Genomic DNA, 22,441 nt, shown 5'->3' with positions numbered 1-22,441 from the left:
AATGAGCATCCACACTCCAGGTAGATATTGAAGCTGAGTCTACATATGCACAAAGAACTCTATAATGGCGTAGTTATCTAGACTGGAGTGTCCCAAATTATTCCACATCATGTAGGTAGAGATTCTGGGAAAAAAAAAAATTCTATGGCCAAGTTAGTTTGAAAAACACTTCATATTCTACACCCCTCTTGTAGAAACACAGTGAGCATTTGCATATTAAAGGCTCAAAGAATTCCTACAATGAAAAGACTTGTTAGTTTTTTTTAACCCACTGTTTCCCAAATATGTTGGATCATATAATTCCCTTTTTTGCTGAATACCAATTAATATTTCATAGTAACTATTTCATGATAAAGGATTTATAAAAAGAGAATCTAAATATTTCATACTTAAAATAATTTTGCCTCACACATACACATAATTGATAGAAAAGTGGTTATTTTCTTTTCCTCTGATTTTATTTGCCTCAAGTATTCACATCATTTGCATGGCATAAATAAAACCGTATAGCCCAAAGCTTCCAAGGAAAGTTGTCCGATATTAATAAAACTTTTTAAAAAGCACAGCAGCAACCCAATTTTCAATTAGAAGATGAGAGTCAGTATACTCAATTTCTCAAAATAATCACTCAGTGACACATACAGGATTCTCCCACTGACCTGCTTGGTGGCCACAAATAAACAGAATTAGATCCTTTCTTTTTAAATCTTAGAAGCTCAATTTGTTCTCAGAAATTATTTGAGACAATCACATTTTTTAAAAAGTCTGAGATTAATGCTTTATAAATAAAAGACCCAGGATTAACTCTATAGAACCATTTCAGAATTACCTTATGTAAAACCTTCAAAGTTGAATTCCACAGAAAAGTTAAAAAAATGTGTTTACTCAAACTATTGGGGGTGAAGCCTTAACTGCTTAGATATATTTTAAAGGGCTGCTATTTTTATGCAGAAAAAAAGTGACTTTCCCTAATAAAGTTTCTTAGGAGAGCAGAAAATCCATATAATGTCAATTTACATATTGCTGTAAATGTTCCTGTGTGGTTTCACCCTCTCCCTGACAAACATTAAACGCATTTATTTTAAAAAGCTAAGCCAGCCAGAACACTATTTAAAATATTACAGTGAAAGCAGGGAGGTGCGTCTTCTATATTCAAGATGTGCTTATAGTTTCTGGATGCACAGACCTCAAATGATGCTGCACAGCTCAGCCCTAGCCTCTTTTCCAATGGCATTTTGCTCTATTCAAAATGATGATTCCAGGTAACATTTTCACATGGGTTGCCAGGGTTCTTTAGAGAATTCATGTTCTGTGAGGTACTACACTACACTTCCAGTTACTGATCTGTCCATTCCACCTTGACTGTGAAAATTGTGCAAACAAAGGTTACATTCCTTTTCAAATGTTATGCAAACTGATCTAATTTTCTCATTAATTTATTGTTAGATTTTCAGCTTATGGAATGTGTCTGTGAACCAGACAAATTTAAGGAGAAAGAAGGGACTCAAGGATTAGATTCCCATGAGAACAAGAACAAGGTCGTGTTTGATCGACTGCTGCTGAAATACGGCATTTTGATAATCAAGAATGAGCATTGCAGAACTAGCTTTCAGGCAGCTCAACTTGTGTTAGCAAAATCTGCTGGACTATAAATAGTTAATATTAAAGACAAGCAACTATAAACCATCGACTCACATTTTTAGAAATATACTTCTGCTTTTTTATCCTGTACAAGTAAGCATCACTTGGCACAATAGATTTGTTACTGGAAAGTGCATGGGATAGCATTAGGAGAAATACCTAACGTAAATGATGAGTTGATGGGTGCAGCAAACCAACATGGCACATGTATACCTATGTATGAAACCTGCATGTTGTGCACATGTACCCTAGAATTTAAAATATAGTAAAAAAAACAATTAATTAAAAAAAAATAAACGATGTAATACAGATAAAGAGCTTAGAATACTGCTTGGGATGTCAGATGTACTATATAGTGTTGTTAATCTTTAAATATTTAAATTTTTAATTATACATTTTAATAATTTTTAAACAAATATTTTTCTACATTTGTTTTTCTGCTTTTATTTTATTCTTCATACAAGCTTAATTTTTATTCATACAAACTTTCATTTCATTGTGTGTAGGAAAATCCCATTTGTATATAGAAACGTGGCATCTTTTTCAATAAAAATGTTATATTTCAGTTGTTTATAGTTATTCATCTTTTAGAACTTCTGGATTTCTGACTGAATTAAGAAGGGTCCTCTCCCCTAGATTGTAGAAATAGAGTTCCAAGAATTTTTACTAAAGGTATTTTCGTTATTGTTGTTTTATATTTTATATTTGTATCTTTTTTAACTTTTGTTTTAATTTCAAGAGTACAAGTGCAGGTTTGTTACATAGGTAAATTCCTGTCATGGGGGTTTACTGCAGAGATTATTTAATCATCCAGATAGTAAGCCCAGTAACCATTAGTTATTTTTTTCTCATCCTCTTCCTACATTAATATATTTAAATGTGATAGGAAACTACCTTTATTTTCTTCTAAATGGAAATCTAGTAGTGCCAGTATCATCATTACATATCAATTTTTTTCTCTTTGAATCAATGTAATGCTATTGTTATATATTACATACATATATAGGGACACAAATTGAATTGTCTTTTCTCTTCTGTTGATCTAGTATCTATTTTCATGCTAATAATGTATTGATTTTATTAAAGTGGATTATAGTTTTTTCATATATCTAGTAATGAAAATCTTTTCTACTGTTCTTTCTTTTCATTTACTATGGTTGAGCATTTACCCTTTTAGTGTATGAACTATAAAATAATTTGTCTCATGCCAAAAAGAATCATTTTGAGGAATTCTAATTGGAATTGCATTATAAATTAATTTTGGGAGAAATAACACAATAACACTTCTGCTATGAGAACATATATATCTTTCTAGTTCTTTCAAACCTTGTTTATGTACTTCAGTGTTATTTTATAATTTTTTAACGTAAATCCCTGTAACTGTTGTCAATGAAATGGGATCTTCTTGCATCTCCATTTCCAAGTACTTATTAGTTTGAACAAAATGTACTGATACTTGTATATTGTACACTATAATATTGTGTATTAATCAGAAAAAAACACTTTTGCTTTTTTATCCTATACGAGTAAGCATCACATGGCACAATAGATTTGTTACTGGAAAGTGCATGTAAACTGATGTTTTGAAAATCAAACCATATTGTAAATGCATGAGATGAGCTTACTATTTAAAGGGAACCTGCGGTGAATCATTTTCAAAGTGAAGGATTCTTTTTAAGGGTGAAAAACTACCTTTTCATCTGTTTGGAAATATATTCTAGAATTTTTGTGACAGGTTTACTTCAAGTGGGAAAACATCTATATATGATTTTCTTTTTGTCTCCCATGTAAAATTGTGTATTATAATCATTCAGTAATAACCATCATGCAGCCAAACTACACCATAATAGAGTGGGCATGTGAATGAGCATTTTCTCTGTTTTCTCATTATGGGGGACTGTCATGATTCATCCACTTTACCCCTTGCTTTCCTTTTAAAAGGCAAAGCTATTGAAATTCTATTTATAAGAAACGTTACTTTGAAATCTTTCCACATGTATCTCATTTACATTGTTGGAATTAGACTAAAAAAAGTGTTTTATACCACAGGTTCAAATTTGGGAAATTATTTAATGGCTTTAAACCAGAAATGTTTTGAAATGCTTTGATGTGCATAATGAACTGCCTTATCATCTCCCCCCCTTCTCATAATAATCTCATCAAACTTTTTAATATGGAATTAAAAGATGGAGACAGGAAGGGGAACATCATATATCAGGGCCTGTTGTGGGGTTGGGGGAGGGGGGAGGGATAGCATTAGGAGATATACCTAAAGTAAATGACGAGTTAATGGGTGCAGCACATCAACATGGCACATGTATATATATGTAACAAACCTGCACGTTGTGCACATGTACCTTAGAACTTAAAGTATAATAAAAAAGAAAAATAAATAAAAATTAAAAAAAAGACAACAAACCTGAATTGAAACATAATTTGAAAAGTCAAGTTACTTTAGTTGAGGTCTAAAATTTAAGCAAGAGCATTGGAAGGTTGAAAGCTTAGGAAAGCCTCCTATTATTCTATAATTTTCATACAGGTTTCTAGGAGTTTTGAGTAAAACCTTATGTAAAGAATGGTCTTCAAGAGAGTTGCTCTTCCACAGAGGTAGTCTCTTAATTTGGATAAATCATGTTGTTCAGAGAAAGATCTCTCTCTGAAAAACAAATCAGATTACTTATATCCACATAAGCACTCATTTGACCTGCAGTTTCAGGCTTTTATAATAAAAGTGCCAGTAGCGAATACAATGAGTATGAAATGCTAAATTATATGAAAAATTGGAAAGCTGTAACTGAACTTCTTTTAATTCTATTTTATAAAGTTGATTTATGTCACATTCAGAATCAAATTGCTAAAGATATTTCTTTGCTCAGAATTGTTATCTTCTACAAATATTTTAGACCCTCACTTAATATACCACTTAGTTAAATTCCTTATAGTGTACTTTTTTAGCAAGGGAAGAAAAAATGATTAGTCTATTGGGCCTGAAGAAAGTATTCTTTAAAAAACACACAAATATTTTTAAACAGTGCATATGTACTTTATGGCATTACTCTCTTAACTCAGTGCTTAGGAGTATGGGAAATAGTACCTTGGTGAATTATTTTTCATAGTTCACTCAGCAATATGTTTACTAAGCCACTGTTACAACTATGCACTTATATATTTTGATATATAGTGTATTCTACATTAGTGTGTCTTCTGAGATTCCATTCCTATTTTTAAAACCAATTTAAATGTTATTTTACCTTCCCTCCCAGCAAAAATAAGCTTTATTCTCAAGAGTTAATAGTAAAGCCTTATCATAATTAAAGGCAGAATCTGAAGTGTCTTTTTAGACCGAGAAAACAGAAGTAGATATGCAGCAACAGGAACAATTTGCCCAGGCAAGGGAATGGAATGTTTATTTCACAGAATGGCAGAGGCTATTCCGTGAAATTTTATTGACATGTTTTCTTATTCAGATGAATTCCTTTATGCATGCAAAAACTGGGAATAAAGAAAATAATTTGTTTCACCTGATTAGAAAATTGACAACATGCTTGTTATATATTTCAAAAGTAGTTTTTCATATATATGTGAACCACAGAATTAAAAAGTATGACTCAGCAAATTATTCCAGTGGTGATTTTACAAAATGTGAGAGGCTGTTTTGGGACTCAGGAGCAGAGAATATCTCTGGTCAAATTCCTGTCCTCCATTGTTTCCTCTCTCTTGTATTCTTGTATTTGCTCTGCTACCTCTGAGGAGGTGCTGTCATTTCCCAAGACAATCAAGTCCAGGTGGACTCTGAGACTGGAGAGTCCATGGGTAGGCAGGAGGGCCAGGGTTAAGGGGTCTCTTACTGGAGTCAACCAGACATAAGTTCAAGTAATGAATCCATCGTTACTGGCTATAAAAATTTAGCTTCAAGTCATGAAATTCAGTTCTTCATTTATAAAATGTGGGTAATGGCAGTGCCTACATCTCACTGGGTTGTAAATAGTCAATTAGCTAGTGGATATAAAACACTCAGCATAGTGTTTGGCACTTAAGTCCTAGCTTTTATTTTTAGAAATAACTACAAATTCAGAGTACAATTGTGACTGTGATAAGATGCTGTGATGAGCTCCAAGAACAAGAAGACTCTGCCTAGTACCAAATATGTATACATTTAAGACATTCTAGCCATTCTTTGTTTTTATCCTCTGGGACTGGGGTAGGCAGGTGAGCCAAGGAAATGTTCAATGTAGTCCAGGTTTGCTCATTCTGGAGAGGTCTTTCTCCAACTGGAGGCCTCTGGGACAAGTCAGGGAATAGAGTGAAAGGCTTCCCAAGTGACTGAAGATTGGAATGTAGTACAAACAGCACTCACTCAAAAGACTCAGTGATGATGACTGCAATAATCATGAGCATGACTAATAAAAGTATTTATCAAAAAATTCCTATGGACCAGGCACTGTGATAAGCACTTCAATCATTTAATCATATCATGTAGGTGCTATTACTACCCACCATTTTACAGATGAGGAAACTGAGTGATAGAGAGGTTAAGTAACTTGACCAAGATCACATGGCTAAAAGATGGTGGAGCTGGGATTTGAACCCAGCCATTCCAGCTACAGAGCCTGTCCACTTCAAGTTCTGCATTGTATTTGCTTTCCAGCCACATACATATGCACACATGCATGCATTTATATTTCTCCTTACGATACTACTTTTAAAATATGGATTAACAAATATAAGAGTAAAATATATCAAAAAATAGTATTACTTCAGAGCAAGTGACACCTTCTGGATCTTTCTTTCACTTTACACTCAATAATATTTTCTGGTTATCTGTTGTGTAGTAGGTTCTTCCTGTACCGACTGCTGAAGAAATAGGGGAGTGGATACCACCACTTCCACTCAGGTAAATAGATTTGTGAAACTATTATGCCAGGAGAGTCAAACATCCTGCTACCTGTGGTTCCACAGTCCTCAAAGGTAGAAGACTGGTGATATTTGTTTGTAGGGCTTTCATGGGCATTCCTTGGGTTTAGAGGTATATCAGTATATCACAATTCAATCATCACTATCACAGTCCCCTTAGTACCCATGCTGACCAAACCAAAATGAAAAGACTCTTAAATGAAGTGAGAGGCAATTCTACCTGAAGTCTTCAGATAGAACTACCCCTCAAGGTACTCTCCCACCACTAGGTGGTGAGAATTCCTATGGCTCCACATCCCTCAGTCCCAACTACTTGATATTGTCCAACAGGTTTAATATTTGATATCTGTTGTGTGCAAAATAGTATACCAATATTCTCAGAGTGAGAACATCACTTCTTGTCTGAAATTTTGCCCTTCAGAGAGTTAAAGAGTCATTTTCTATGTGTGGTGTTAGAAGTACAAATCAAAATCCTTTTATGAGATTGTTGAAAAAAAAATAAAGAAAATAAAAAGGCCCAATAACAACAACAACAACAATCCTGTTATAGAACCACAGATACAGCCACTACTAATTATAAAGTCAGACACCCCGTGATGTGCTTGCCTTGGGAAAGACATGCACAAAGGAATTCCTGAAATTGCAAGTGCCATTCACCCTCATGTTCCTGAAAGCCAAGAGACCCTATGTTGCTTGCTTCATTTCCCTGGCTCTGGGAGCATCAATATGATTTCAGCTTTTATGCCACTAAGCAAATCAGTGACTGCTGGCCCTCTTGATCTGAAAGTCTGTCATGCGGCTGCTCTGCATTCCCCACCTTCCCAGAGGCCTGGGCACAGAAATCTGTGGTTTAAAAGAGGTTGTTATTTGGACCCTGGGGCCACTGGGGTTTTTCTGGGATAGATCCCCAGCAGTATCTTCTCTCAGTATCGTTATATCTTTACTGTGCATCTTGGCTTCTTGCCACTGTGAATACTGAGTATCACAGTTCTTTCTGAATAGCATAAATTGAGCTGAAGTTGATTTAAATTTCATGCAGAAAACAGCTTTGCTTCGAACTACAGCCATTTTTGTGTTAAAAATCCATCAAGATATAATCTTTTTGTCCCTCCTCCCCAAGACACACAAACTCTTTCTAGCAGATGGGAAAGGCAGATTATTTCAATTAAGAGGCTGTCGCTGACAATTGTATGCAACCTTTCTTCAAAGTTCATGGCAGCAGTGCACTTTTACATTTCTTAGTGACTCTGTCAGGATCTAATTTTCAAGGTACGGTTACCATAGTAGCAACCTGAAATTTTAATCCAGTAGTAAAGGGCAACACAGGTCACCAGTTTCAGGCCCTCTTCAATATCAAAATTTTAAAGAGCTGCATAAAAGCATGAAGATAAAGGGTAGACCTAGTCCCAAATCCCAATCTCTAAGACAGTGAGATTATAAAACGTATGAGATTTTTCTAAAGTTTTCAAATTCTTCTATAAGCACTAAAACTATTACTAAATTGAACAATGTTTCCTTGGGTATAATTGAGTGGAAAAATGCAGTCACTCTTCTCAGCAGTGTGAAACATCCAGAAACATGCTGGGGATATCTAATTAGGAGAGGAGTGGCATACATAGTTATTGATTTTAAGTCTATTGCTGTCTGACAGCACTGGCAGTTGATCTTTTGATTCAAACTGCATTGACAAAACACTTTTGAAAAATAACGGCCCAGATTAGCAAAAATAGCACTCAACTAGGAGTCAAGAAACAGGACTGAGCTTTGGCAACACTATTACCTGTGTGAGCTGGGACGCCTCACTTAGGTCACCTGGGCATGACTTTCCTCACTTCTAACATGGAAAGAGAACCAATGAGAGTAGGTGAGTGCAAAGCTCATTCATGAGCTCATCTGTTGACGACACAATTCACTACAGAGTCTGAGTAATATATCATCTCTGTTTTATTATATGAAGAAACAAAGGCTCAGAAAAGCACCAAATAAATTCATCAAGTCACATGACGGGGGAGTGAGAGCTCTGGAATTTAAGCCACTCGGAAATAGATGCCCCACATCTGTGACCTCTCTAGGACAACACTGGCTCCCTCACCTGTCTCCTTGCTCCAGAAATTGAGTAAAGACCAAATCTAAAAGATTTAACAATATAACAATATACATTATGTGTTATATAACAGTATGTGTAGAAAACACTAATGCCAAAGAACTAGAAAGTAGTAGCATTATTAAGATTATTTTGTTATTTTTCCTTTGTATTTAACAATTAATAACAGTTCAATTGAAACCTTATGTGGGTGAGGCAAATAGGGTATTAAAAAAGGTAAAAAAGATTTGAATTTTGTAATCCAAGAATCCTGGAGTGAAACTTCACCTCCCTCAACAACTAGCTGTGTGATCTTGAGCAAGTCATTTAACTGTTCTGGGATGAAATTTCCTTCTCCATAAAATCAGTTTAATCTTATCAATTTCTCAGAGACATTATGAGGCTAGAAGGTGATTAAACAGGTGAACCAGTGAAATTACACAGTGGAAAGAGCACCAGGCAGTCCTGACTTCTAATGTGACTACTGGCATTGGCTGTGCAGCCACAGGTGTTTGGCATTGTCTTTGAGCCCTTGAAAGGACAATCCTGGAAGTGATGATAGTGGTGACGATGGCAATGGAGATAGCGATATCCATCTCACAAGGTTGCTGTGAGCATGAAATAGCTGATGCTTATAAAATATTTGCCATGGTGCCAGGTATATAGTAGGTGCCAAAAGTGGTGGTTGCAATTACCCGAGAATACTGCTCACATCTAGATTGTTTTCTTCCTTTCTTTCTATACCATATGGTATACGAAAATTATTCTGGAGAAACCTAGAATGACCCTTTCAATTTTTAGATGGCCTAGACAATTTCCAGATATTATGAGCAATAGGTACTTTAAAAGATTTTTCTTTTGAAAAATATAAAAATATTCTATGTACTCACACCAGTTAGAATGGCTATTATTAAAAAGTCAAAAAAAAAAAAAAAAAAACAGCTGCTGGTGAGGTTATGGAGAAAAGGGAACACTTATACACTGCTGGTGGGAGTGTAAGTTAGTTCAACCATTGTGGAAAGCAGTATGGCGATTCCTCAAAGAGCTGAAAGCGGAACTACCATTCGACCCAGCAATCTCATTACCGGTTATATACCCAGAGGAATATAAATCATTGTACCATAAAGACACATGCACACATATGTTCATTGCAGCACTATTCACAATACCAAAGTCATGGAATCAACCTAAATGCCCATCAAAGACAGATTGTATAAAGAAAATGTGGCACATATATCCCATGGAATGCTATGCAGCCATATGAAAGAATGAGATCATGTCTTCTGCAGAAACATGGATGGAGCTGGAGGCTATTATCCTTAGCAAACTAGCGCAGGAACAGAAAACCAAATACTGCATGTTCTCACTTACAATTGGAAGCTAAATGTTAAGAACTTACGAACACACAGAATGAAGCAGCAGATACTGGGGTCTACTTGAGCGGAAAGGGTGTGAGGAGGGAGGGGAGCAGAAAATATAACTATTGAGTACTGGGCTTTATAACTTATTGATGAAACAATATGTATAACAAATCCCCGCGTCACATGTACCCCCAAACCTAAAAGTTAAAAGAAAAAAAGAAAAAAAAAGAGAAATATTCTATGTAGTTACAAAATTGAGATCTCCATCTGGAATTTTTATGAAGTGGGCTTCTTATGCCAAAACAAGTAACTCCAGAAATTAGGCAATGGAGCTGTCAGAGTTATAGGTTGCTAAATCGTTAGCTTCTACTTTTCTCTGGATACTTTTCTCTCACTTATTGCTCTCTCAGGGACCCTAGAACCTTTGACAAGGACAAGGCAGTGTACTATGGGGTCGTACTGTAGATCTTCAGTGTCAAAAACCCACAGGGTAGCAAAGAAAATAAATTTTATTCTTTTGGTTTTCAGAAGACCTACCCCGACCCCATCTACTCCATCCCACCTACCCTGTCCCAGTCTTGGCAGCATATTTGTAGATGTCAATCAAATAGCTTTGAGACTTTTTCCTTTTTTGGTCTTCATTGTTAAAGGGGGTGGATGAACCACAAATAAAGGCATTTGTCAGATTCTTCAACTGATTTTACAGCTGTAACTGTGCGTGCATCTGTGGTATTCTGCCAACACTGCTCCCTACTTATCAGTGTAAAATGGAAGGCTTTTAGCAACTCTGAGAAGGTGTCAAGAGCAGACCATTTAAACCTAACATTCCCAATAATGCAATTGTGGTAAAGGATCTGGCTGTTTGTGAGATGCTTGATAGGATGGAAAAACAAAATGAATAGTTCAGAAGCAGATATTTCTTCTCCTCTACTGCAGTCTCAGTTGGATTTTGTTTGTTTGTTTATAAATTCTAAGAATGATCCATGGAGCTTGTCTACACTGTTGTTGTATGTTCTTCATCTGGGCCTGGAAGACTTGTCAGGGCTCTGATGAGTTCTGGCCCTGCAGCCGTCTGGGGAATCTGGGGACAAGGCAGCATATTCTGAGAATGCAGAATCCTGGCTTCTAGTCCCAGCCCTACCACTACCTCTCCCTAGGTGGGGGATTTTAGGAAAATCTCTTCCCCTCCCTATACCTGGTTTCTTTTCAATTGGCTGTCTAACAGGAATGCTGTGCCACTCACATGGGCTAATGTATTGTGTCAAAGTGTGTTAAAATTATCATTCACTGTGCACATGAAAAATATCTCTGGCCGAGCGTGGTGGCTCACGCCTGTAATCCCAGCCCTTTGGGAGGCTGAGGCGGGTGGATCACGAGGTCAGGAGATCGAGACCTCCTGGCTAACATGGTGAAACCCTGTCTCTACTAAAAAATACAAAAAATTAGCTGGGCGAGGTGGCGGATGCCTGCAGTCCCAGCTACTTGAGAGGCTGAGGCAGGAGAATGGCATAAACCCAGGAGGCGGAGCTTGCAGTGAGCCGAGATGGCGCCAGCCATTGTACTCCAGCCTGGGTGACTGAGGGAAACTCCATCTCAAAAAAAAAAAGAAAAATATCCGTGATCATAGCACTTTACAATGTAAAAACTGAAAAAAGAGTGTGCATGTGTGTATGTGTGCATCTCATTAGATCAAACAACATTAGAGTGACCTACTGTTCTGGGATACAGAGCATATGTATGCATGTGTGTGTGCATGGGTGTGTTATCACAACATTACGTTCAATTATATAACTGAATTTTTTTTAACTTTGGTCCCTTGCTTATTAATTTCAGTGCCTTCCACCAGCATTATTTGCTTCACTCCCAGTTACTGTTTAAAAATGCTGAGAAGAATTTGGAAATATGCCACTGTGGTTGATAACAGATGGGGATATTTTTGAAAATTATTTCACCATGAGGATAGAAAGCCACTTTCTAATTATCAAACAAGTTGGTAAGCATGAAAGGCGATGGATGAGTCTCTTATAAAAATAGACCCAAATATCAGTTTTCTCTTCTCTTTAATGTGGCATGATGGACATTTCTGAAGGGATATGCCACCAACATCAATCTTACATGAATTTCATTTTTGTGATGGTCTAAGTTCCTTGCAGGAATAGATCCTTCAGCCTCACTGAAGGGAACATTCTAGAGTCCTGGTGACACAATCTGGATGCAGGCCCTGAGTTGAGGACAGATCTGTCTTCAGTGCCCATGTCAGCATGTGTAGTATATGCAAAACCTAACTCAGTTATAATATTTAGATCTAATACTTACCCTGTTTTAAAGCAAGACGGCATTGCCATTTTGGCTTGCATTGTGGTTAGTCGATTTTGTCCTAATGCCTGGGCAAGATCACACCTGACTGAAAATCAGTAAGGCCACCTCCAAATGACTCATAGGATGGCTTTAATGTTAAGTTAAGAGCATATGTTCTGGAGTCAGTCCTGTTCTGTCTCCCTCTTTGTTACTGTGCCACTTTGAGCAACTCACTCAATGTCTCTGAGCTGCGTTTCTACTTCTGTACAGTATAATGATGATGAACCCCATGGGATTGCTTGTAAGGAGAAAAATTGCAAGGGAAGTGCCTGGCACATAGTAGGCACTCAATTAGTACGAGTTCGTTGGGTTGCTGGCATTGTCGGTGCAAGTCTTATCTTCACTAGACCATGAGTTCCTTGAGACAATGATGTGCAGTGTTTCACCTTGAGTTACCAGTGTATAGCCCAGAGCCTTACATATAGTAGGTACTGAATGCATATTTGTTGAAAAAAAAATGAAATCTAGTAGAAAGGAAGAGATGTTTGCCTTTACCTAGAGAGAAAGAGAGAGAGGGGCAGAGGGTGGGGGAGAGGGAGAGAGAGAGACATTTGCTTTCAATTACAGAGGTGTCTCAAAAGCTGAGATATACAAATCCTATGATAGACTTAGGTCCATGAACACCACCACAAAAATCAGATCTAATCTTTCAACTATGACGGCTGAGCCAATCCATCTTTGTTTCCAGATTTTGTGATAGAAATGTAAATCTACAGCTCTCTTTGAAGGGAGCCCCCATTTTAGATCTTGGTACCCATTAAGCCCCGGCAGCTTCAGTGCTTCTTGATGCAAACATTCCAAATGCCAATATTGCTTGTTGTCACATTAGCCAATATACAGTCCTCAACATAAAATCCTCTTGATGTCTGATTACTCTTCTCAAGGACCTCACACTGATTCATTTCAAACTGTGAATTACCTTTAATTCACAGCTTGAACAGGCTGCCAAATTTTGTTTTCTCTGCTCCCAGGTGGTTGCCCCTGATGCAGTGGAGAACTTCCAAAAATATATTAAGTCCTTAGGAAAAGTTGGCAAGCTCAGAGATGCAGGCCATACAAGACAAGTTAAAAGCAAGAGTTGCTATACTTCTGGATTTAAAAACCAGAATGTCTGCAACTAGTAAAGTTACCAAGATTACCAGATTATCAGGAGAGTTAGTTTGGCTACTATGAGTCTCAAACTGATTAGCAGTACTTTTTTTGTTTTTTTTTTTTGAGACAGAGTCTCCTTCTGTCGCCCAGGCTGGAGTGCAGTGGTGCGATGTCGGCTCACTGCAAGCTCCGCTTCCCGGGTTCATGCCATTCTCCTGCCTCAGCCTCCTGAGTAGCAGGGAGTACAGGCTCCCGCCACCATGCCCAGCTAATTTTTTGTATTTTTTATAGAGACGGTTTCACCGTGTTAACCAGGATGATCTCGATCTCCTGACCTCGTGATCTGCCGACCTTGGCCTCTCAAGGTGCTGGGATTACAGGCGTGAGCCACCATGCCCAGCTGCAGTATTTTTAAATTCTAAGTACCAAATCATGTATTCTGATTAAGAATTAATCTGGTTAATAAAATAACAGTCATTTCTTCCTTGCCCCATTACACAGTCACTTTGCTACCAAAATTGCATACAAGTAGCAGATCAAACATCTACATGGGGAAGAATATATGAAATTGCTAGAAAGTGGGTTATTGCTCTGCAATAATGCATTGCAGTTCTTAAATTTCAAATTAAAATCTCGAAGGAAACATTTTCAATGATGAAAGCTTTGGTAAAAGGATGGCCAGGGTTGTAATGAATATCAATTAATTTTTAGTAAAAATATTTTCAAAATTGATCTAAAAATAATGTAATTCCTGTATTGGTTATAGCAATCTGGAAAACATTTTCACAGTCTTCCTATTCTCTTTTGTAATGAAATTTTCATAGCACTTACAGAAAACTTTAGAAATAATGACATTTTAGTTACATAAAACAGTTTTGACCCAGTTTTGTGTCATCAAAAACAGAGCAGTATAATTTCTTGTGGGACTACATCCCACCAGGTTGTAGGAATGTTGTGTCCAGGTACAAAAGGAAAACTTTGGCATACTAAATCCCTGAACTTATCAAATCCTGTGAGGAAGGGCAACTTAGCAGGATGAGAGGGAGCTTTGAACTCACTGGGCCCTTGGCTTGCATTCAAACTTTCTTACTTAGGAGCATTGTGACTCAGAGGGCTCTTCTATATGTTTGTAGCCAAAATATCCATTCAGAATAAGTGGGCATGACCAGTCTGTCTTCCTACTGGACTGTGTACACCTCAGGAGGAAGGACTATTATTCTAGCTTTGCTTTGCTCATCTGTAAGATGGGAATAATTTGGAGCACCTCCACGATGCCTGGCAAGTTTAATAAGGCAATGTACATAAAAGCACCTGACACTTGTTCTCAACAGCACAATAATTATTGTTTGTGTCTGTCATTCCTGTGATAGTGTAGTGCCCTTTCTTCCTAACTAGTGCTACAATCAAGGATGTCTTCATGTGACATGCATAACAACCACCCACATGTAAACTCAAGCTGGCCTCAACCAATCTGTCTCCATAAGACCTTCCATCAACTCTCTGACTCCAGAATTGGGATGTTTTAAAACATATAGTTAATACCATAAGTTGGCAAACTGGTTTTATAAAAAAAAACAACCCAGCATTATGGCTATATTAAGATTTTATGGAAACTATCCAGGCATTCTCGACAGCATGGTTTAAAACACAGGAGCTGCTCAGTTAAATGGGGGTCTGGATGGTTTTCACCTGGACATAGTCCAAATGCTAACAACCAAGTTTTACAAAGGAGCTTGATATTTGGAGCTGCCATCTCCTCAACAGTACTCACAAACAAGTTAAGAACTAACTGGATGTACACCCTTGAGTTCATAGAACCTGCCTGAAAATCCTTTTCGGGGCAACTTAATGCATCTTATCTGTTCCTATCTATGATGGCCCATAAAAGACCAACAGGGTCATGCATTTGGGAAGGCCATTGAACTGACAGGTAAATGGCAAGATGTTATAATCCACTGGATGAATCAATCCAACTGAACAAAGAAAATCCAAGTTCTTCGGTTTGGTTATGTTTTCTTCCTCATTGCTCTTTAATAACTTCATTAAGAAACTACAGGTGGTGGGCACCTGTAGTCCCAGCTACTCAGGAGGCTGAGGCAGGAGAATGGCATGAACCCGGGAGGCGGAGCTTGCAGTGAGCTGAGATTGTGCCACTGCACTCCAGCCTGGGGGACAGAGCGAGACTCTATCTCGGGGAGCAACAGGGGAGGGGAGGGGGCGGGGGAGCGGGGGGTGGGGGAAGAAAAAGAAAAACTACAAAGTAACACAATGTCTGGTGAGTCCATTCAGAGCCTGAATCCTGTCATTGAAATAAACAGATCTCTTTGAGACAAAATAGACAGACATGCTATTACTGTGTAAACATACAATTCCACAGCCGTGAAAATCACAATTTCACCTTCTTATGCCCATGCTTCACCCTGTTTTTTGGGACAGAGACATTTTTGAGGGAGATTAGAAACACCGTTTGATTTAGAAGACCTAGGTGGGCCCTGTTCCAAGACTGTAACATAGCTCAGAATCATAGAGGCTGAGGGGTGGGAGACCAACTTTTCTCCTCCAGAAAGTATTGATGATTAAAGTTAAATGTATTTTTATGTTGCTAGATTTAATTACTAAAAAGTATAACTGCTTAAATTTGAACACTGACAAGTGTTTGTTGGTGTAGCTGCATGTGTAGACATTATATACTAATAATATACTCATTAATTTGTTTAATTCCCTTTAACAGACTCTGTCTGTATAGTTTAAAATAAAAATAAATTCTCCTGTGATTTAACCTCATATCTTCTGTATACTAGGTCAGTGCTTTCCCCCACAATACCACAACTGACAGAAAGGAGGGGATTAAACCTAGGTCTCCAAACTTCCCCAATTCAGTACTCTTGCCTCGTAAGCATTCAGAGTTCCAGCTGAAGCAGGTAGGATGTCATGGCATGAATGGACACTGATAAAAAGCACTGTATGCCAATGGAGTACACTGAGAAGAAAAATACCCAGTTTTCCAAAAAGCCAGTCATATTGTTGGGGTCAGGGTCAGAGACAGCAGTAATTGTCAAAAAGAAAGAGGGAGACTGGCTAGTTCCAAGTTTATACTCAGGCACACTGTGGCCAATGTTTTCAGACCTGGTGCCCATGTGTATAATCCTTATAAACAATGCATACTCCAATGGAAGATCTGCGTTTTGTCAACCAGGGAAAACAGGCCAAGATGAGGAAAAGTAATGAAGTGTCCCAGTAATTAAGGGATTCTGTTTTACAAGACTCTAATCTCTCTTTACTGCACTGTCAGGAGTGTGCTTAGGACACTTTCTGGCCTTGGGTCTTTCCTGCATCACGGCTGACTTACAGGCTGCTTCTCACCAAGGTGCAGACATTAGCAGTCTGTTTACACTCAGAACAATCTTAATCACCTGGAGGATTACCCTGCCAAATGGAAAATCCTAGGAGGTGGCTTAAAAAGCACACCGTAGCTCAATGTGGGAGAATGATAGTAATGGCTAAGCCAATAATTTGGAGGCTAAAAATAAAAATAACTTTATTACAATTCTGATCTGTCCTATGTTAAACCCATACCCTACCATAAGAAGGAAACTTATTCTAGCTAAAATCTGATGGACAGTGCTTGGACTTCAGATTAAACAGACAAAAAGAGAGGAGCTCATTCATAAAATGAACTCAGTGTCTTCTAGTTTTACTGATGCTTCCTATAGAGTATTTTAGTTGTATTGACTACACTATATATTACTGTGCTGCGAAGTGCTGTTCTCTGGAAATGCAGCCTCTAACTATAAACCACAATTGACAAGTTTATTTCTGTTAGTTACAAACTACTGAAACATTGCATTCTACGGTATATATAGCAAGCAGCATATTTCACAGTGGGAGCCTAATACTCTTCCTTTAGGAGTAAGTAATTTTACACAGGAAAATATATTTTTATATATTTTCCAAGTTTAGAAACTTGTGTTGATTTTCTAAGCGCGTGTGAGTGTGTGTGTGTGTGTGTGTGTGTGAATCTTACTGACTTTAATGGGGATGAAGTGATACAAGTGTGAAGGCAGGGAGGATTAGATCTATTATTTCCTAGAATAACAAGGGGGAGGGCAGTTCAAAACGTGATTAATGGAAAAGCTAAAATATACAGCATCAAAGATGACTTTGATTTTTGTGTTTTCATATAATTTGGTCCTTAAATCGGGATTATGGTTTTATTATCCCCTTCTCTTGTTTCTTCTTGCTTCTTAAAATTGAGAATTCTTGGTTGTTGAAATTGAACTTTGAATTAGAAGGCCCAGATCAGTCTAGAAAAGCAAATAAATGAACCAGTGATGGGGTCAGGCCTTTGGGGCTTTGCTACTGCCCTGCACCAAGAATGTAGAAATGCCACTTACTTTCTCAAATCCTCAGTCTATTTGGGAGTCATTCCCAGTTGTTTTATGCAATTATTCATGATCTTCCAAAAGGTGAGCAATTCACTTCAAGGGTGCCATTAGGCCACTTGAATGTCATAAATTATTTCATTTTGAAATAGTCTAAGTGTGTGCCTATTACACAAAAAATTGACTCCCATTTTCTATTATTAGGTACAAAAGAAGTTGTGAGAGAAATAATACTCCCTTGATACTCTCTTGGACAAATGGATATTAGAAAATCTACAATAGTTAATCTGAGGAAATTGGTTTCTCCAAACTCCTCCTTCAGTTAGCATTAATAAAAAATGAAGACAGTGCTGAGTGAATTGCAGGGCCCTGGCTTCTGAACTTCAACCTACCGTCATGTAATATCTTATTCCAGCTCTTCCTGGATGCCCTTGTTTGTCTTTAATATACAGGCGCCTGATGACCTGCAAATAGTGAGGTTTTGGGCTGACTGGCCATAGCAATCCACTCAACATTTCAAGTCCAATCATGGCTGCTTAGATTCCCTCATCCATCCCAGTCAGTGGTGACTGAATATTGTGTACAATAATGTCTTTAGCTGATATTATGCAGCGTTTGAACAACTAGTTAAAATGTGAGAAACAAGCCATCTAGAGTTTTCCTTTTTCACTGAAATCACAGTTGTTTTCATATCCCAGGTATTGACCTGGTCTGTATTTACAAACTTAGAGAGCCTAATGGTGATCTCATTAACTTTTACTGTTACTTACTTATTATGGGTCCTATAATCTGTTTGTATCACTCCAAAATTAATATGCTAAAATCCTCACCCCCAAAGTGATAGTATTAGGACATGGGTATTTGGGGAGGGGATCATGACATGAGAATTGAGCCCTCATGAATGGGATTAGTGCCCTTATAAGAAGAGGTCTGAGAGAGACCCCTCACCCCTTCTACCATGTGGGATTAGAGTAAGAAAACAGCTTTCTATGAGGAAATGGTCCCTCACAAGATGCCCTTTATGCTGTGCATTGATCTCGAACTTCTGAGGCTCCCAAACTATGGGAAACAAATTTCTGTTGTTTACAAGCCATGTTGGTTATAGTATTTGTTATAGCAGCCCAAGCAGACTAAGACAATGGGAAATCTGATTCTCCCCCCACCCCAACCAAACTACATATTATTATGAGTCAAGGTTCATAATTTCAAGGAGCAGAGGAGAGAACATGATTAGAACAGCATTGAGGCACTGTTTCCTCGCCAGATATCCCCAAAAAGGCCTAATTTGGAAATCCAACTACTCACGATTTGAAAGATACTGACTTTGTAGAAGCTCTGGTGGTTGGGTCATTCCACTCTGAAAAGAAAATATATAAACAATTACTGTTCATGTTTCTACTGTCAAATGATTATTCTGAATTAAATTGATCTCCAAACATGCAGTCCCCCAAGTTACCTTCTTGGGATAAGTAACAGATTTAAAAAAAAAAAAAAAAAAAAAAAAGGAACCAATTAGATATATCATGGGACTGGAAGTCATTATGTTAAGTGAGAAAGGCCAGGTACAGAAAGACAAACTTTGCATCTTCTCACTTATTTCTGAGAGCTAAAACTTAACAATTAAAAAAACTTTTTGTTATTGTTCTTCTTTCACGTTTTAATGATTTTAAGTAGGAAAAAGGAAAAAATGAGGGAACAGAGAACATGGATGTTTGGACTAAGAAGGATTTTTCAAAACCACTTACTTTGTAAGGTGAATCCTGGGGTCAGATGCTGCGATTCCTACAAGGAAGAATGTATATGACACAAACATTAGTTAGATGACACAAGGAGAATAAGAGGCATGTTAATTATTGCTGAAGATGTAGTAGACTAATGTTTGCAAATAGGAAACTGCTGTTAACAATTCCATTAATTAGGCTTTTGTCTATAGCTCTATTTGAAGGATAAACATTTGCCAGCCAAACCTGCTGCAACATGATTATAACTGCCATTTAATCAAAATTATAAGTAAGACTGGTATCTATTTGGAAATGTGTGTAACATGAGAACAAATGACCCATATGTGTGAAATTGAAGTGTATAATTTCTCACTTAGCTGGAAAATGATGCCTCTAAAAGAATAAAGAGGAGTTGGTTCAAACAGATGATCATGTTTTTTTGTAAAACTGTAAACAAGATCATCATTAATAGATCTGCTTGGTTTTTCCCTTTTATAGAAACAGATCCAACTTTCTATGACACGTGCACAGATGTACCTCATTTTGTATATAAGAAGTGTTCTTAAAACTGCATTGCAAGTCTGTCGAAGTATAGGAAGCAATGTGAAATGTTAGTGGACTGTGTTATTTAAAGGAATTTAAATTTGACTTGAAAGTCACATTATACACAATTCATTCACTGTTTTGAGAAATTCAGATTTGCACATGCTGCCTTGCTGGGAGTGTGGCACACCTGTGTGGATACTGACAAAACATGAAGGCAAAATCAGGGCACACATGGCACTGTGTGGATGGAAGATAAATGGTACAAACCGCAATACAGGCATTCCAAAAGTGGAGACAATGAATTCAAGTAAATACAAGAATTAGTTATATCAATTATTGTTTCAAGTAATCTATTTATTAAGCCTAATATTGACCCTCTGTAGATGAAAACTAGGCTCACAGCATTCTTTATCTTGTATAAAAAGTAAGCAAAAATTTTAACACTTTGCTTTAATCAAAAGTGAAATTTCCAATGTATTTAGTATGATTCTGTTGCTCCAGAGATTTATCTTCTGGCAAGATCACCACTCCAGAAGACTACCACAAACTCAACAAGAGGCAGAAAAGGCCTCTTAGAGAAAGAACTGTCTGTTGCAAAGCCCATATCGTTTGCTGCTCAGAGGCTTCTGTGCTCTCCCTGATAGAGAACTGTCTTTTGACAAAGGACTCAAATGATTCCCACTCATTTTCAAATCACAGATGGCAAGGAAGGGGAAATATTTCTAGAGGCATAGGCACTGAGAAAATTGACAGGTGAAAACCAATAGCAAAGGAGCCCACAAAAATGACACAGAAAAGTCTGAACTTAAAAAGCACAAGAATCTACAGTCATTTAATATAGAGGCAAGCATTCCCATCTGTCTTAATAGACTCCGAGAACATAATTGCAGCATAGTATAATATTACACATACTACAATAATTTACGCTCACAATAATATATAAGTTATCAAGAAAGACTAAAGCATGCTTGACATAATCTTTAAAAGAAGTCAGGAAAATATTAATTACACTTCAAAATAATTTATATTGCATGATTCCTATAGAATAATAACTTTCAGTTATCCAATAATTTTAATTATCCAGAACATCTCATTTTCCAGAGCGTCAAATAAATGACTTGTTAACCATTTATATCTCTGTAACTATATACAAGTATTTTTATCTGTTACTATTTAAGGGATTTCATTACAAAGGTACAGGATGAGTTTGGGCTTGTATACCTCCAGGAAATTAAATGTCAAGTTCCAAAGTCAATTAAGCCAAATATCTGATCAGAGAGTAAAACATGTAGTCAGTCTTTGTACTGGTCTTATGCCTGAATTTTTAACCTTCATCCAAATATTTTGGACTTTACACCTAAACAATCAGTTCTTCCAGAGCATCAGTGCAACAATGTATACAGCAAACTGGAACATTATGTTATTCACCGAATTGGAGTAACTGATATATATTCTGGATGCATTTTTTAACGTTAAACTGAATTTCACATTTCTTTTTACTTTATTTTTTAATTTTTACTTTTTTTGGTACACAGTAGATGTATATGTTTATGAGGTACATATGATGTTTTGATTATTATGCATTGGATTTCACATTTCTTAAACTAGAAATCAAATCAAAACAAATGAAACACCTTTGTATATCACCAAAGTTACTTTACATACATATCCAACCCCAATTGGAAATAGCTTGGTTGTAGAAATAATCTGCAGAGTTCTCACAGTAATTGTTAATGCACAACAAACAATACAAATTTATTTTAAATGCCTGATTTTGCTTTATGAATTTCTTTCATAGACATGTCATATACGTAATTTTTGCAGTAGAATATACTGATGCCAAATTGTTTTCACAAACTTATGAGGTTCTTTTAAGCAATAGCCTTGACAATAATCCTAAAATCAGAAGTTCCTAAAGGATCTAGATTCTAGAGCAACGGTCAGCTAACTTTTCCTGCAAAGGGCCAGAGAGTAGATGCTTGAGGCATTGGGAGACATACCATCTCTGTCATAATTACTAGACTCTGCCATTGTAGTGTGAAAGCAGTCATGGACAATGCGTAAATAAGTGGGTGTGACTGGATTCCAAGAAAGCTTGATTTATAGACACTGACATTTGAATTCCACACTCATGCGAATATTATTCATAATAATATATTAATTTTCTTTTGAAAATGCTAACCCTTTAAAGACGTAAAAATCTATGGGCCATAGTTTGCCCACCACTGTTCTAGAGGATGTTTACCTCCAGGAAAACTTTATTAAACTTCTCCTGAGGATATTATTACTCTCTCAAATCTACTTGGCATGCACTTAACTCCCTTCCTTGTGAAGTTTTTCATC

General features: G+C 37.0%; 1 protein-coding gene across 2 annotated transcripts in view; it reads right to left on the bottom strand.

Annotated features, from left to right (window-relative positions):
* Positions 1-22,441, bottom strand: part of AFF2 (ALF transcription elongation factor 2) — a 498,887-nt gene that overhangs the window by 136,637 nt on the left and 339,809 nt on the right. For both annotated transcript variants that reach the window (XM_002806427.4, XM_077988255.1), the window contains 2 exons: positions 19,577-19,613; positions 19,155-19,188 (listed from right to left, as the gene is read on the bottom strand). In XM_002806427.4, coding sequence (XP_002806473.2) covers positions 19,155-19,188; positions 19,577-19,613 — 71 coding nt within the window. The remainder of the gene's footprint in view (positions 1-19,154; positions 19,189-19,576; positions 19,614-22,441) is intronic.

The sequence above is a fragment of the Macaca mulatta genome, chromosome X, assembly GCF_049350105.2.
Source record: "Macaca mulatta isolate MMU2019108-1 chromosome X, T2T-MMU8v2.0, whole genome shotgun sequence".
In the NCBI taxonomy this organism is placed as follows: Eukaryota; Metazoa; Chordata; class Mammalia; order Primates; family Cercopithecidae; genus Macaca; species Macaca mulatta.
This window is presented reverse-complemented; position numbering and strand designations above follow the sequence as displayed.